Raw genomic sequence first — 14879 nt, forward strand, 5'->3', positions numbered from 1 at the left:
CTGGGCGCTGACCCCTCCACCCATCCTAGTGCTGACCCCCCACCCATCCTGGGTGCTGACCCCTCCACCCATCCTGGGTGCCGACCCCTCCACCCATCCTGGGTGCCGACCCCCCACCCATCCTGGGTGCTGACCCCTCCATCTATCCTAGTGCTGAACCCCACCCATCCTGGGCGCTGACCCCCACCCATCCTAGTGCTGACCCCCCTACCCATCGTAGTGCTGACACCCCCCACCCATCCTAGTGGTGACCCCCATCTCACCCCAGCCCTGACCCCCCGTCTCCCTGGGTGACCCCTGGATCCCCATGGCTTCTCCATCTGCCATGGGTAGAAGGAGTCTCAGCAGGAAAGGAAGAAGGAGGAAGAGGCTGTGCCCGTTCAGGCACGTCAGGGTAATGAGACGACTTTCATTGGGGAGATAAAATGAAAAAAGGGAGAAAGAAAACTCAGACCCGCCCCCCCCCCCCCCCCCCCGGGCTCCGCTGGGCCACCACTGCCCAGGCGGCGGTCCCGGTGATCCCGGTGGTCTCGCCTCGCCTGGCTCTCGTGGCCTTTCCACTCTGTGAAATACACCTTGACCTTTATTCACACTCTTCACATTGCTCCTTCCGGAAGAACCCTGGGGCTCCCCGAGTTTCCAGGCTCCAGCCCCCAGCTCTTCTCCCCCCTCCCCCCGATGAGGGGTGCCCACAGGTGGACTTCCGCCAGCAGGCAGGGGCAGCGCCCCACTCAGCCCCCTGGGGCCGGGCTCTGGGTCAAGGGCAGAGTGCCGAGCTCGGGCAGGTGGGAGGGGGCGCCCAGAGGAAAGAGGTGAAGACCGCTCAGCAAAGACACTGGGTCTTCCGGCAGCCACAGGTGCCTCCGTCTCCCCACAGACTTTCTCCCCTGCAGCCCGCCTCCTCCCTGGCTTCCCGGACACCTGGTGGGACTAACCCAACCCTCGAGGAGAAGGGACCTCTCCTCACTTCACAGGCAAGGACGCCGAGGTCCAGAGTCAGGACAGGACCGGGCAGCCCACACCGGGCGTCAGGCCGCACGGGGCTGGACTCCCAGACCCCCAGACGGCTGCTTTCCCCCTTTTCTCTCCTTCCCCAGACCTTCCTTCTCCCTCTCTCCTTCCTTCCCCTGTCCTCACCTCCATACCTGGAGGAGGAGGAGGAGGAGGAGGAGTGGGGAGCCAGGACAGGAAAATGACAGGGCGGGGTCAGAGGACAGGGACCCGGGGTCAGCGGGCCTGGAGCGGGTGGGGTGCGAGGTGGGGGCGGGTGGCCCGGAGCAGAGGGCAGAAGCCCAGACACGGACAACAAGAGCTGGTCCCAGAGCCATCTGGGCCTTTATGCCTCTGCCCCGTCATCCCTCTGCCGGGAGGCTCAGCCCCGGCCCACCGTGCCCCTCCTCGGGCGCCCAGCCTCAGCCGTCACTTCTGTTTCTTCTTATCCTTCGCCAGCTTGGCCCCCTTGGCGTCCTGTTCCTTGTCGAGTTTCAGCCTGCTCATGCCCAGCGGGGTCTTGAAGTACCAGTCCTGGGTCGGAGGAAGAGGGAGCGAGGGAGGGAGGGAGGAAGGGGAGGAGGAGAAGTGCATGGGGTCTGGCCCTGGGTTCCGCCTCCTGACCTCTCACCCCGTCCATCCCTACGGGTCTGTGTCCACGCAGCCTTCTCTCCTCTGCTCCTGGGCCTGGCATCCTGCCAGAGCCATGGCTCCTGTTGCTCCCACCGGACGTCCCAGGCCACGGTGTCAGCCCCTGTCGGGGCGAGTCCTGCTCCCCCCGCCCTGCGGCCCTCCCTCCCCTGCTCCCACGGCCACCCCACCACCCTGGGGGCGGCCGCTGACCCAGAGGTGGGGAAGTGAACGGCAGCTGGTGCCAGAACCAACCAAGGACTCCTCACCCACAGGTGGCGCGTTCAGGCTCCCACCAGGAAGCCAGGGGAGGTGGCCCGCCCACATGCCCTGTGACTTCTGTCCCCTCCCAGGCCGAACTCCGTGGGGGAGCAGAGAGAGAGAGGGGCGATCCAGAGAGCCGGCTCCCTCGGTGGGGCTGGCCCGCCACCCTCCCCCCTGGCGTCTGTGTCCCCCCAGACTCACCTTCAGGGACTCCTCCTCCTCCCTGTGCACTGGCTCCAGCTGTGCCAGCTGAGCCATGAACTCGGAGGCCACCAGCGGCCGCTTGGACAACTGCATAACCCGCCGCTCGGTGAGCACCCAGCGGATGGCTTGGAGGATGCGGCCGGGCGTGTAGCCGTCGGACACCATGGCCAGAGCACTGAGGTCCAGGCTCTGGGTCACCTTGGCTCCCTGGGCTTCCACCATGTGCTTCCAGAGCACTGCGGGCAGCGGGGGGGGGGGGGGGGGGACACGGGGCAGGGGGCAGCGGTGGGCGCCTCCGCCTGTGTCTGGAAGGAGCTGTGTGCTCCTGGAGAGCGAGCCTCTCCACCCAGGAAGAGGGGGTCACCCTCCCCACTCAGCACCAGGAAACAAGGCCCGGGGACTCAAGGGGCCTGCCAGCGTCCACATTGCCAGGCCAGGACCCTCCCTGAGCTGCCCGTGTAGCAGCGAGCCCTCCCAGAGCGCCTGGCTGCGGAGGGGCTGCCCAGAGCAGCAGTGGGGGTTGGGAAGAAGGGTGGGGAGGCTTTGGCAGGGGTGGACCCCCGACCCTTCCTCTGGCCCGTCCCCGGGTCCCCGGGCCTCACCATAGCGAGAAGCATAGTCAGGCCGAGGCATGAAGAGAATCCGCTGGTAGGTCCGGCACAGCCCCTTCATCTCGGCGAGCTGCGGCTGGTCGGTGGTCCCTATCAGCATGACGCGGTCTGCGGGGCCCAGCAGCTGCAGGGCCTTGGTGAGGTCCTTCCTTATTCGCTTTGGATCCATCTGCTCTGGGGAGACGGGGGCAGGGTGGTGGGCACAGGGTGACTCACCGTACAGGCTTCTAGGTGCTCAGGGCACCAGCACGCCCACATGGACCCTGGGAGCGGCTGTTGGCCCCGCTTTAAGGACACAGAGGTAACACAGGGGACCGATCCGAGGCCACACAGCGGCTGACGCTTGGAGTGGCCTGCCAGGGGCTCGGGCTGCCTGCCTGCCTGCCTGCAGCCACTCACCTCCTCCTCTTCCTTTGGGACCTTCTTATAGAAGTTCTTCTCGGCATTCCCGATCCAGATGACCGAGGGCTGGAGGAGCCGAGCCACCTGACCCAGACACAGAAGGGAGAGTCGGCACCAGAGGTCCCTCAGCGAGGGTCTGACCCAGGGCCAGGGCCGGACTGGGGCAAGGGAGACCTGGGCACTCCGGCCTTCACTCCCCACACCCTGCCAACCCCCTCCCAGCACCGCCAGCCCTCTGCACACACATCACACACACCTCAGTGTGAGCAGCGTCCCTGCCCTCCCTGGAGAGCGCGGCTAGCTGCATCTCCCTCCGCCCCCCGCACCTCCCCCGTTACCGGGGCTTCAGGTGTCCACAAGCTCCTAGCAGGGCCCAGTGAGGGCCTCCCCAGCTCCTGGAGCCACGCCGGCTGGGCAGCGGGGTGACCTCCTGAGCATCGAGCTCCCCCCGCCCCACCCCCCACCCTGTTGTCACAGTCTGAGAGCTAGACGCGCCGAACCTTGAAGACAATGTGCACGATCATCTGCACCCCGGTCTTGCCCGGGTACTTGTCCTTCAGGTTGGCCGGGGACAGGTCGAACAGGTTGGCGCCGGTCTCCGTGCACACGGCGTTGACCAGCATCTTCTTCCCCATGCCCGAGGGGCCCACCAGGAGGAGGGAGCGGATGAGGGGAGCCATGGCGTGTATGTCTGCGGAGCCTGGGAGAGCAAACAGGGGCCGGGGGCAGGCGGTGGGCCGGCGGCGGGCCCAGGGCTGGCCCAGGGCTGGCCCACCGAGTCAGGAGAGGCCAAAGGTGAGGGCTGGGAGGGGGGAGGCTCCGGTGCTGGCTGCCCTGCTGCCCCCCTTACGGCCTGAGCAGGCAGCCCCCAGGCCAGCAGGTCGAGAGCGATGCCTAGAGGACTTGCAGCTGCGATGCCTGCACCTGGGTGGCAGAAGGGAGCCCCCTGCCCCTTCCAGGGTCCTTTCTGTTTCCCGTGCCCGCAGCGCCCACCCTTCCGTTAAGAAGGGGAGTGACGAGAGGGCGTGGGGTCAGCTGCCCCAGAAAACCTCCGGTCTTCCGGGAATGGGACAGACTATGGGGCGTCACCTGGGATCGAGGAAGGGGCAGGAAGTGTGGGCTTCTCAGCAGGGCAAAGCCCCCATGACCTCGGGCGGCTCTGGCTGGGCGTGACCTCCAGCAGGGGCAGGGGGTCAGGGGTCAGCGAGAGGAGTCCGACAGGGGTCCCTGGCATGGGGCACTGGAGGTACAGCCCAGACAGGCCCTCCTTGGCCACGCTACCGCCCGCCCCGGGGCCTCTCACCGAGCCGGAGGACCCCGTACAAGGCCACGTTCTGTCGGATGTCAAACAGGGAAGGCATGGGAAGCTTGCTGGCCAGACTCAGAGTGGATCCAAGATAGAGGTAGTCACCTGGAGGGCAGGTGGCCACCTGGTGAGTGGCACCCCCTTGGGCAGGGCCAAGGGACAGAACCCCCTGGGGGGAAGGTGTATTTCAGAGGGTGGTTGTCGGCCACCAGGAAGGTGAAGGTCAGGGGTCCTGGGCACCGTTCCGCAGCCTGGGAGCGGGGGCTGGGAGGGGGCTCACCCACAAAGTCCTTCAGCGCCACGGTCTCGCTCTTCTTCAGGAAGCCATAGACAACGAGCTCCTCAAACAGAGAGGACATGGACCTGGCCGAGGGTGGCACAGCGCGGGGCCCCAGGGACAAAGGGACACGGGGAGAGAGAGAGGGGAGTGGGGTGCTGTCGCAGGCACGAGGAAAGGGGCTCAGGGCCGCCCCCTCCTGCCCCACATCCTGTGATCAACATCAGCCACGTCACTACACAGCCAGCGTCAGGAACTGTGGCCCCAGCCCACGGGCCCGGAAGACCGTCTGCCCACCCACAGCATGCACGTCGTGGGTGCCAGAGGAGGTGTATGGGGGGGGGACCGGCAGCCTGTGTGGTGCTCCCCCGCCCGTCTGCTCCTCGCCCGGAGTGCCGCCACCCACCCGCCACCCCGTCAGTCGTCTGGGTGACTCATCACCCTCTTCCTAGGAACCACATTTAAGGCGTACACGCCTGGGAGGGGTGGCCATTCAAGTCACTAGTGTCACTGTGCTGTGCTCACGGCTGGCTTCTCCAGAGGAGTGAGTGGAAAGGGGCCACCGACAGGCTCCTCGAGGCCCCACAGGGGGGCGTCCAGGGGGAGGTGGCTTTGGAAGGGACAAGGCTGCTTGCGGCGGAGGTTGGAGGGAGCGTTGAGAGCGACACGCCACTTGTATCTTATTCTGCACCATCATTTCCAAGCACTTTCTTAGGCTTCTGCCTGGTGGGCACAGCTCTCTTGTGAGCTTGGCAGGGGAGGTGCTTGGTTGATCGGGACAGGGAGTCAGAGAGGTCAAGTAACTTTCCCCAGGCCACACAGCAACAGAACCAGGACCAGCCGCCAGGTCTGCCCTGGGCCAGGGCCTGCTCCACCACCCACGGGAAGGGCTGCTACCTGTCCGGGGTCAGATCCTTTTCCTTCTTCCTCCCAGCCTTCTTCCCATCTTTTTTCTGGTCGGAAACAAGCACGTAGGAAATCGTCCCACAGCCCTCGCCTCCCCCCCCCCCCCGGCCGTGTGCCCTCTCGCACCCCAGTCGGGCCCCTCATCTTGCCTTTGGAGCCTTGAAGGGTCTGTCCTCCTCCCGGTCCACAGCCAGGCGCAGGGTCTTCAGCTCCTGACGCATCAGCTCATCCACCTGCGGAGACAGCGGAGGGCGTGGAGGGGCTGCCGGCGGGGGGTGCGGGGGGGGGGGGGAGGCCGGAGAGGAGGGCAGCAGTCTCAGAGCGCAGCCAGTGAGCCCAGAGAGGGCAGCAGGTGGCCACCAACTTTCCCGAGTTGGTTCTTTCGGAAACTGTTGGCCTTGGCATTGGTTGCTGGTCCCTGCACCTGTCCACACTCGATCCTAACCCTGATCCCTAACATTCTGCTCCTGCAAGAGCCCTGCTCTCAGCTGGCATCCATGTAGGGAGATGCCCCCTGGGATGGAGTGCATGGGCTTTCAGCGGATGCCCCAGACCCGCCCTGGAGCGAGTGGCTGCATGACCTTGAAGGGTCAAGTGACCTCTCAGCCTCACTTTTTTACACATACCATTGGGAAAATCGCGGTGCTTGCCTCAGAGGTCGTTGGGAAGACCATGGGACCGGATATGCCAAGGGCACATCAAAGGAGCTCTTAAGTGTTGGTGAGGATGATGGTGGGTGGGACCCTGGCTCAGAGGCCCCGCCCCCATCCCATTTCCTTACCTCCAGGCTCAGGGGGAGAAAGAGGGACCCGGGGAGGCAGAGGACAGTGGGGACCGAGACAGGTTGAGACGGGCTACACGGGGAAGGGAGTGTCGGAAGATGCCACATGTACGAGCAGGCTCTGGGCGTGCAGGGAGAGTGGACAGAGGCCGAGCGGGGAGAGGGAGTGGGCAGGGAGGCCCCCCTGAGTGCGTGCCCACCTGCACCCGGATCTCCATCTCCATCTCCTTCCTCTTCTCTATCCGGAGGGCCTCGGGGTCAAAGCTCAGACTGGGGTACGTGTTGTCAGGCCGGTTCTTCCACACATCTGGGCGTGGGGAGACAGGCGGGGTGCAGGTCAGGGTCCCAGGTGCACTCGCACGCCCACACACCCCCCCCCCCACGCTCACGCGGAGCAAGGCTGGTCCCCCTCTTTCTGCTGTCTCTCTCTCGCTCTCTGTTTGGGAGTCTGCCTCTCTCTCACACACATGCACACATGGGCCAGGAACCTGACCTTGGCCTCCCCCCATTACCGGGCACTGCTTCTCCCCAGACTGACAGAGGCCTGACCCTAAGGCCCATGGTTGCAGGATTCAGACCCAAACCCGTACTGCCCCCCGCCCCGCCTGCCCATGCCCCCTTTGGCGTTCTCCCCTTGGCCCACACACACACGGGGCCACCTCAGGACCCATGTGGCCCATGTCCACTTCCCCCAGGACCGAGGGTCACTCCAAGGCCCCGCGGTCCGGCCCCCTTACTCTTATACTCCTCATGCCCAGCACTGATCAGGGGGACGGATCTGGACGGCAGCACCTTCAGCATCGTGTCTGCTTCCTAGAACGGAAACACCCTTTGACCTTGGCCCCCTCGCCTTCGCCCTTCACAGACTCTGGCCCCAGGTCCCACCCAGCCCAGCCTTCCCACCAGGTGACCCCTCAGGCTTTGCGCCCCCTGCCCACCGGGCCCACGTGTCCAGCAGCGGCCTCACCCCTTTCCCGGTCTTTTCTTTCTTTTCCTTCTCCTTTTTTTTTTCTTGGTCCTTCTTTTTGCTCTCCTGGGCCTGCATCTCCAGTTCCATTTTCACCTGGGACCCAGGATGAAAGACGTTTTGGAGAAGGCCAAGGGCATGTTACAGGAGCCAGAGAACCCAGGGCCTGGGGCTGGGGTGGACTCGGGACCCCCGAGGCCTACGGGAACTTGTGGGGTCCAGATGGCTGAGAGCCCAGAGACGTCCCTGAGGCACCGGAAGAGGGGCACCAGGCGACCCAGTGTTCTGACCAGAGCGGGCGCTCTCTCCGGCCCGTGGGGTTGTGGGGAACAGTGGTCTCTGCAGATACTTCCTCTACCCAGCCCAGGACGTCTGCTCCGGCAGCAGGTGCCCCCCCCCCCCACGGGCCTTCCGAACGGCGTGTGTCTCCTCCGGCCCCCTCTGCCTGCACTGAGGTGGACCCGGCGCCACGCCCCAGCGCCACCCTCAGCTGACACTCGGCACCCTCTGTCACCTCCGGTCCACCAGCCACGAAGGGCCTCCCGCCCCCCGGCTCCGGGGTACCTCCTCTGGAGTCTTGTTTGAGAAGATCAGGTGGGATCCACCTAAAGACTCCTCCGGGAAATCGGGGAACCGGCCGGTGAGGGCGCTAAGTGAACACAAGATGGTGGGAGAGATGGGCATGTGGGCGGACGAGCGGATGGGCAGGTGGGGGGTGGGCGGCAGGGTGGGTGGGCGGGTGGGTGAGTTGATGGAAAGAGAGGAGGATGAGGAAGATGAAGGGCCAGGGAGTCGGAGGGGGAGAGGGAAGGAACAGAGAGTTACAGAATAGAAAGGACAGACTCCTCCGGGGACATTCCTGGAGGCTTTCCCTGTTTCGTGCTGGCACTTTCCATCTGGGGAGACAGAAAGTCGTGTGCGGAGATGGTCCTGTAGGTGGCGGGGGGCCCCAGGTTTAAGCCCGTGTGTCAGCAGGGTGGCGGGAGCGTGGGGGTGAGTGGAGAAGAGGGCCCAGGCTATAGACCGGAGGACAAGACAGCGGGGAGGACAGGGGCGAAGAGGGGCAGGGGCCGAGGGCCGCATCCGCCGAGGCTGGGGGGCACTGACTGGCACTCGATGAACCACTGCCGGATCTGCTCCTGAATCTCCTCCTTGATGTAGGGCCCCTCGGTCTCCTTGAGATAGTTGCAGGTCTTCACCGTGGCCAGCTGGAACTCCTCCTCCTTCTCCTTCTGGAGGAGCCTCCTGGCGTCCTCCCTGATGCTGGCCTGGAACAGGATGCCCGAGTCCTCCCCGAGGCTGGGCGACGGCAGCTGGGGACACACGGGAAAGGGGCCATGGGGCTCAGGAGCGGGCGGGAGCGGGGAGGACGCGGCCTCGGGCCCGCACACCTACCCCCACGCGCCCCTGGCACACGTGCCTCACATGCACACCCACACGGAACGCCGGGCATGCCTGCATCAGGAGAAATTGTGTTTGGAGCCGAAACTCGTCTGTGTAAATTACTCTGATAATGAGTTTGCGAGATGCATCCGGGTGGGCCCCCCTGCCCGCTCCCTCCCCCAGCACACCCTCCCCGGCGAGCCTCCGGCCCCAGCCCCCACCCGCACCCCCGCCCGGCGCCCGCCTTGGCAGCCTCGCTCGCAGCCACTTTCCCGCCTCATTGGCTCCCAAATGTATTTTAAATATCACTGTGCGCAGAGACAATTACTGAAAACGCTGAGCTCACACTGCTGATGGGCCCGGGCGGCCCGCTCATTCCTCACCCACCGCCGCGCCCTGCCCCCCCCCCCCCCGCCCCCCGCCCCACCAAAGCCTGACCCCGGGCCTCCTGGGGGCTCAGCTCATCAGCCCCCCAACAAGTCCCTGACCTCCATTCCCATGCGGAGAACCCTGGCCCCACTCTCCTTGGAAACCACGAACCTCCTCGAGCAGCCACCCCGGCCCTGTCTCCGATCCCTCTGGCTCCCCCCCAGACCCATTGCTCAGCCCCGCGCCACCCCCCACACCCCAGCTCTGCCAGTTGCAAAGCCCCAGCCCAGGGGTCCGTCCGTGGAGACCAGCTGGGCGAAGGAAGCGTGGGAGAACAGAGGCCGGACACATCCAGGGAGGAGGACCTGCCCCTCTCGCCTCCCACACACACCCACATGCACACGCACGCTCACCTCCCGTTGTTCACACTCGGCCCTTCTCCCTGTGTGCAGAGGAGAAGCGAGTCTGGGGCCCCCCGAGCAAGTGGGGAGCCCATGGCCCTAAAATGCTCCAGGGTGAGGGGGTGAGCCCCACCCCAGCTGGGCCCTGGGGCTCTCTCTCCTGCCGGGCAGCCCCTCCTCCAGCCAGGCACATGGACCTGGGGTCCAGGGTACTGGACCACCACCGTCCCTCTCCCACGCCCACATCTGAGATCCTTCTGAGGGCTCCAGGGGAGGGAGGGTGGGGAGGGCCGTGGCTTCCCTGTCCTTCCCTTTTTCTCAGCCAAACCCTGAAGGATCCTTGGCATACCCTGGCACTGGCCTGGCCCCTCCATCACACCCAGTACCGTCCTGAGTGGTGGGCACTGTGGGCAGCGAGGGCTGTACAGGGCCGCGCTCTGTGGCCGGGGCTCAGAGAGATGGGGACTAGCAGAGGCGCCGCCTGCATGGGCCAGCCCCGCACCCCACCAGCCCCGCGCCCCCCCCCCCCCCCCCCCCCCCCCCCCCCCCCGTCTCGGCCAGGGAAGGACTCACCATGCCGATGAATTCCATCTCCTTTTGCCGGTCCTGCTCAGTGTGTTTCCTCTGCAGGTAGCCTTTCCACACCTGGGGACACATGGGCCCAGGCACTCCCCACACTCCGTGTCTTCGGGGACACGGCGCTTGGGCTCAGCCCTGGGGCGGAGCAGCAGCCGCTCTCTCCAGAAGGTCTGCCCAGGGGGGCAGGTTTAGGCGGGACTCGGGGGACAGGCACCCGGACAGCCCAGATCACGCTGAGGCAGGGATGCCCCCAGGCCCCCAGGCTCCCCAGGAATTCCCTCCTCCTCTCCACCCTTGAATCTGCTGTATCTTTTGAGGCCCCAAGCACCACCTCCTGCAAAAAGCCCTCGCCACTGCCCCGTCTCAGAACACCCACAGTGTCCGAAACAGATACTTGACTCCCCCCAGGCACGTGCACACACGTCAGTGCTGCAGGGGTCGCGGAGCTCCCTTCACTCATCCCTGCGTGTTTGACACGTGGAACTGAGGCTGGAGACGGGACACGGTCTCTCCCAGGCGCAGGGCCTGTCTCTGCAGAGCCGAGGCCGGGGCTGGGTCTCCCCAGGGCTCCTCTCCTAGGCCGCCGGTCGCCCTCAGACCCCATGGACCGCCCGGTGCCAGCGGCGGGGGGGAGGGGCGCTGGGCCGAGGGAGCAGGGCAGGCTCCTGCCCCGGCTCCTGGGACCAGCAGAGGCCAGGCCCACAGTAACAGCCTTGGATCAGCGTACGTGCTGGGGAACTCGGAGCAGGGAGGCAGGGTCTCCGTACCCTGGATGTCTGGCACCAGGGACAAAGTGACTTGCTTTGGCTCCCAGCGGGGAGTGGGGCCGACCCTACTCTCCGAAGCCTCACTCTATCGAGCCCTGCAGGCGAGGGCCCCCTCCTCCTCCTCCTCCATAGGGCAGTCAGACACCGGGCCGGGCCCCCAAATGCAGGGGCTCCAATCGGGACATTCCACCTACTGATCAATAATCAAAATCTATCCCACCTGGAAAGGGTATCTGTTCTCAGGGGTGACGTCTGTTAGTTGGTTGGCTTGCTTTTGGGTTTTGGTAGAAAGTGGTTCTAAGCTTCCTGTCTGGGGCCGCAGACAGAGGTTTTAAGGCACTGGGACTTGCGGGAGGGGGACAGACAAACCCAGCCCCATGCCAGTCACTCTGGGCCTGCCTCTGGAGGGGAAAGGGGGCGAGTGGGGCCTGTGACAGAGCAGGGTTCTCAACTCTGCGCCCGGGAGTGGGGTGTTTATACCAAGGGCGATGGGAATTCTGAGACGTGAGAGTGGCCAGTGCTGCTGGGCGGTGGGGGAACTGGAACGCTGGTCTGTGGCCCCTTGCTGCCCTGAGATGTCCCCAGGGCCCCTCCAGCGCTGTCGGGCTGGTGCCGCTGCCGCCCGGCCTCATGCGAGATGACAGAGAGGCTGGCCCACACCCCGAGGGCACAGCAGGGGCTGGGAGGTGTGGAGTGGCCACCAGAATGATGAGACGGCACAGGGACACCCGGGGACGGGGCTGGGTGCTCTGCAGTGAGCAGGGTGGGGTGTGATCACATTAGTCCCACGTCAAAGCAGAGGGTGACGGCAGAGGGCACAGACCTTGAGGACGCCTGGGTCCCGTCCATTCTCTCCGTCACGTGTCCCTTCGCCTCGGCTGCCAGGAGGCTCAGGGTGGGTGTGTCAGAGACTTGTTTCTGAAGACATTCTGAAATGGTCGTCTACTCTGCTCTGCCACCTGACTCTGATCATTCTCCCCTAACTGTCGTGATCCTTTTGTCTATAGGCCTTTCGTGCTACCCCACTTCCATTCCTTCTGGGGACAAAGAGGTACAGTAGAATAAACAATAAACAAATAAGATATGTGATTGTTGACTTGTCAAAGTCCCTCATGTAGGATCTAGTTCTGCGGCCACAGAATCCAAGCCTGCCCCTCTGCCAGCCGCTGCTAAGCCAGGCAGGCTTCCCGGAGGAGGTGACCCCCTTGCCCTTCTTCCTGGACTCCGGTGAGTTACCTTCTGAATGGTGACGGCTGCCTGGTCCTGACTCAACTTGGGCATCCCGCCCTCTTTCATCTTCCGATCCCGCTCCTCCTGTCTGCGAATCTCCCGGAGGAAGTTGGCTCGGATCCGGCCTTGCCTGGCCCGCTCGGCGGTCTGCAGCAGGATCACGGCTTCCATCCGGGTCATTTCTGGAGCGCTCTGGCCAGAGCGGAGGAGGAGGAGGAGGGGCTCGCATCAGGTGGGCGGCTGGGAAATCAGACACTAAAGGGCATGCTGGGGTGGGGTGGGGGGGCGTGCTCCTCCCAGGGCATCTAGGCACCCCCGTCTAGTCCTGCCCCTCTGTCTCGGTGGTGGAAGGGTGCAAGGACACGCGAGCAGCCCGGAAGGAGGCCAGGGGTCACCCGAAGAGCGCTGTCAGGTGGGCGCATCTCCACTGTGGGAGCAGAGCTACGGGAGGGGTCCAGGAGGACGCCCCCACGACTTGCCTCCTGCGAGGCCGCGGGCTCCTTCCTGCCCAGGATCTCGTCCAGCAGCAGCCTCCGGTCGTGCAGAGTGCCGGACTGCTCCTGCCGGAAGTACTTGAGGATCGGAACCTCCAGCTCTGCCTTTGGGGCGACGTGGGGGATGGAGGGTCAGGACACGGGACCCGCCTGGCTGACCCATTACTGTCTCCAGCTGCTCACACAGACCCCGGCACCGAGGTCCTCCAGCCCGGAGCCCCGCAGCGGGAAGTGGTCACCCCTCTCTCCCCGGCCTTGACCGTGTGGCCAGAGTTGCATCCTACAGGAGGAGGATAGCTAATGGGCAGTGGTCCCGAGGCTGGCTGTGCAGCAGAATCAGCCGGAAAGCTCTTAACATGAGGACTCCCAGGCCCTCTGCAGACCACCGCATCAGAAAGGCAGGGCCTGGGACATCTGTTTGTTTGTTTGTTCGAGCCCACAGCTGGGTTGGATGCAGGGGGCCGGGGGAGCTCTGAGGCTGTCTGGGATGTGGAGCGGCGAGTCGTGCCCTTGGGGCCCACGGGAGGCCAGCGCAGGAGTGCCGCGCTCTGGCACCTGCTGGTGCATTCAGATCACCTGAGCGTCTTGTTAAAACGCAGGTGCAGATGAGTAGCTTTGGGTGTGGCCAGAGATTCTGCATTTCTAGCAAGCTCCTAGGTGGTGCTGATGCTTTGGTCCCCAGACCGCGCTTGGAGGAGCAAGCCGGCACAGGACTCTTCGCCAACCCCTCACAGCTCGTGGGTCTTCCCAGCCACTGGGACATCCAGCCTGACTCTCTAGCCAACACCCCCACCACCCCCCATCTACTTGCATGCACCCTCACCCCGCCGTCCCCGTTCCTGAAGACCCTCTCCGGAGACCAAGACCCACCCCTCCCTTGCCCTCCCTCCCTTCCAGAGGTCTCAGGGAGATCAAGACCAGCCGCACCCCCACCGTCCACGTGGGTGTGGCCGCCCGCCGCCTCGCACTCGCACCGGGGTGAGCTGGAGGTCCTGCAGCAAGCGGTCCAGGTAGTGGTACTCGCACAGGTCCACGCGCACCATCTCGTCCTTGAGCTCCAGCACGCGGCCCGCCACGCCGTCCAGCAGGCGCCGCAGCAGCCGCCGCTTCTGCGGCTGCACCATCTGGTCGTAGAGGATGTCGAACTTGCGCAGCAGCGCCAGGTAGTACAGGTAGAGCAAGGAGAGCCGGTACTGGAAGGCCTGCCGCTCCTGGTTGGGCGCGGGTTGGAGCAGGGGCTGCTCCTGGTTCAGCAGCTCTTGCAGGGTCACGTGGGAGGAGTCCCAGAGGTGTTGGTAAGCCCTGGAGAGGAGGCAGCATGCTCTGGGGTGCCCTGCGCATCAGAGGCTGCTGGGAATGTGGGGGCGGGGGTGGCGCTGCTGGGCCTTTTGAGGAGTGAGAACTCAGGTTCCAAAAGGTGTGATGCTAAGGGGGAGGGGGAGGGCTCCTTCCTGGGGATGCTGGGCTTAGGGTGTGAGATTGGGGTTTCCACAAGAGTGGAGAATGTCCACGGCTCTTAGGGGCTCCCTGTACAAAAGAGGCCCTCCCGAGTTGGCGGTGGCTGGTCCCTGCAGCATGGGGGTGCAGCCCGGGGATGCTGAAGTGGTCTGCAGGATGGTGGGCGGCAGCTGGGGTGCGGGGTGAGTGCAGACCCCCAGCTCTGGATTTCACAGTCCAGGGGAAGTCCCAGGAGTGAGAGCTGACCACAGGCTGGGGCAGCCAGGGAGGCGGTGAGAAATTCTGCAGGCCGGGCTGGCCCAGCGTGACCCCCGCCCCTCGGCCCCCGCCCCTCGGCCCCCGCCTGAGAGGATCTCGAGCAGGAGGCAGTTCCCCGTTTGCTCTCCCAGCCCTGGGGGGGCTCCATTGCAGCCCCCACTCACCCCTCAGACATGGTGCCCACTCCCCACGCTGTCCTGGGTGAGCTGGTGGCGGAATCCACAGAACCTCTGTGGTTCCTTCCACGCCGACTCCACCCGGCAAACAGCCCAGTTTTTAGGGTTCTGTCCCATTGTCCCAATGTTCTAAAGCTGTGAGGGGAGGGACTGGGGACCCATCTCAGGGGACATTCTGGAAGCAGAGCCCTGAAGGGAGGGCCGGCTCCCCCATAGCAAGCCTGGGAAAGTCAGGGCAGGGTGCGGGGCCAGCTTTCCTTGTGAGGACCCTACAAAAGAACAGTCCCTGTTGGGAGTCCCCCTTAGCAGCAAGGCTCCGGTGGATGTTTCTCCTGTTAAAGGTATTGCCGCAGCCACACGTCTCGGCCCTCGGAACCCTGTGTTCCTCAATGCCGACCCAGCCCCGTCCTGCTGCGTGACTGCCTG

At 65.0% G+C, this 14879-nt stretch overlaps 1 protein-coding gene across 1 annotated transcript; it reads right to left on the reverse strand.

Moving 5' to 3' along the window:
- Positions 1–1111: 1111 nt before the first annotated feature.
- On the reverse strand, positions 1112–14452 carry IQCA1L (IQ motif containing with AAA domain 1 like). Its single transcript, XM_028526205.2, has 19 exons — positions 14442–14452; positions 13536–13863; positions 12547–12666; positions 12074–12259; positions 10065–10136; positions 8446–8651; positions 7903–7987; positions 7339–7434; positions 7109–7184; positions 6572–6678; positions 5740–5823; positions 5582–5637; positions 4688–4770; positions 4405–4512; positions 3602–3801; positions 3099–3185; positions 2691–2868; positions 2086–2324; positions 1112–1524 (listed from the first exon to the last, which is right to left on the reverse strand). Exons 1-19 carry the CDS (start codon positions 14450–14452, stop codon positions 1420–1422), a joined length of 2427 nt encoding a protein of 808 aa, XP_028382006.1. The 3' UTR covers positions 1112–1419.
- Positions 14453–14879: the final 427 nt, after the last annotated feature.

The sequence above is a fragment of the Phyllostomus discolor genome, chromosome 10 (assembly GCF_004126475.2).
Source record: "Phyllostomus discolor isolate MPI-MPIP mPhyDis1 chromosome 10, mPhyDis1.pri.v3, whole genome shotgun sequence".
Lineage (NCBI taxonomy): Eukaryota > Metazoa > Chordata > Mammalia > Chiroptera > Phyllostomidae > Phyllostomus > Phyllostomus discolor.